This window comes from Octopus bimaculoides, chromosome 25 (genome assembly GCF_001194135.2).
Source record: "Octopus bimaculoides isolate UCB-OBI-ISO-001 chromosome 25, ASM119413v2, whole genome shotgun sequence".
NCBI lineage: Eukaryota > Metazoa > Mollusca > Cephalopoda > Octopoda > Octopodidae > Octopus > Octopus bimaculoides.
In genome coordinates, this window is record NC_069005.1 from 27,477,104 (window position 1) to 27,478,188 (window position 1,085).

Sequence of the window (1,085 nt, forward strand, 5' to 3'; positions counted from 1 at the left end):
ATGTATGTATGTATATATGTATATATATATATATTCAGATATGAATTAGAAAGCGCTACTGTTATAAATATTAATGCGGGTAGGCTGCGATAAAGCGTGATGGGGTTGTGTCCCCTAAGGCGCCACGAGATAAAACATCTGAAAGTCATAGACAGGTAAGACAACTTGCCCCAAATACCATTCAGGTGTGATGCGCATCGATGTTTCGCCGTTTTTGTGGCTTATCAAGATCGGAGGCAAAACGAATGACCAGTCTAGGACTATATACAAATAGTGTAAAAGCCACTTGCTGGTATGCCGCGGCGATGCTTACGTAAGAAACAAAAAATTCAAGTATAGATTAGAAGCAGGGGCATTATTAACCACACATAGTCAATGTATGTCGATTTTATATTATGTTATATAGATAGATAGATAGATAGATAGATAGATAGACAGACAGACAGGTAGATGGATGGATGGATGGACGGACGGACAGACAGACAGGTGGATGGATGGACGGACGGACAGACAGGTGGATGGATGGACGGACGGACAGACAGGTAGGTAGATGGATGGACAGACAGACAGATGATTTACATGAATCCCTGAGCATTGGGATTCATGTAATCGACTTACTCCTCCCCTAAAATTGCTGACCTTGTGCCAAAAATTGAAATTATTGTTGTTGTTGCTGTTATTGAGTAAGAGAGCAGTACATACCATGAAAGTGGCCCTGGGGTAAAATATACGAAGCCCAGTATACCCATCATGACTACCTGTCTGATAAGGGTACACCAGGCACATGCATCACAACCGTATGTCTTTGCTCTTTGTAGGCCATGATTTCCACAGAGCTCGCAATGGATCAATTCTTGTCACATTGTCATATCGTCTTTTGTCTTCGCGTTGTGCCAATTTAGGGCATTCGCTAATGATGTGCCATACCGTTTCACCCCTATCACCACACATCCTGCATTATTATTATTATTATTATTATTGTTATTATATTTTTTTTCAGGGAAAAATAGCACAGAAGTTACGTGAGGTTGAGGAATATGTAAGTATTAAGCACATTTCACCTTTCATATATATATATATATATA

The 1,085-nt window shown here is 39.8% G+C and overlaps 2 protein-coding genes across 5 annotated transcripts in view; one reads left to right on the plus strand and one right to left on the minus strand.

Annotated features, from left to right (window-relative positions):
- Positions 1–1,085, minus strand: part of LOC106876469 (fibrillin-2) — a 148,187-nt gene that overhangs the window by 127,667 nt on the left and 19,435 nt on the right. The gene's annotated exons all lie outside the window — the stretch shown is intronic.
- The window catches only part of LOC106879685 (sodium-dependent phosphate transport protein 2B), a 17,697-nt gene that overhangs the window by 4,103 nt on the left and 12,509 nt on the right, over positions 1–1,085 (plus strand). For all 4 annotated transcript variants that reach the window (XM_052976785.1, XM_014929362.2, XM_052976784.1 and 1 more), the window contains one exon: positions 1,001–1,039. In XM_052976785.1, the coding sequence (XP_052832745.1) occupies positions 1,001–1,039 (39 nt within the window). The remainder of the gene's footprint in view (positions 1–1,000; positions 1,040–1,085) is intronic.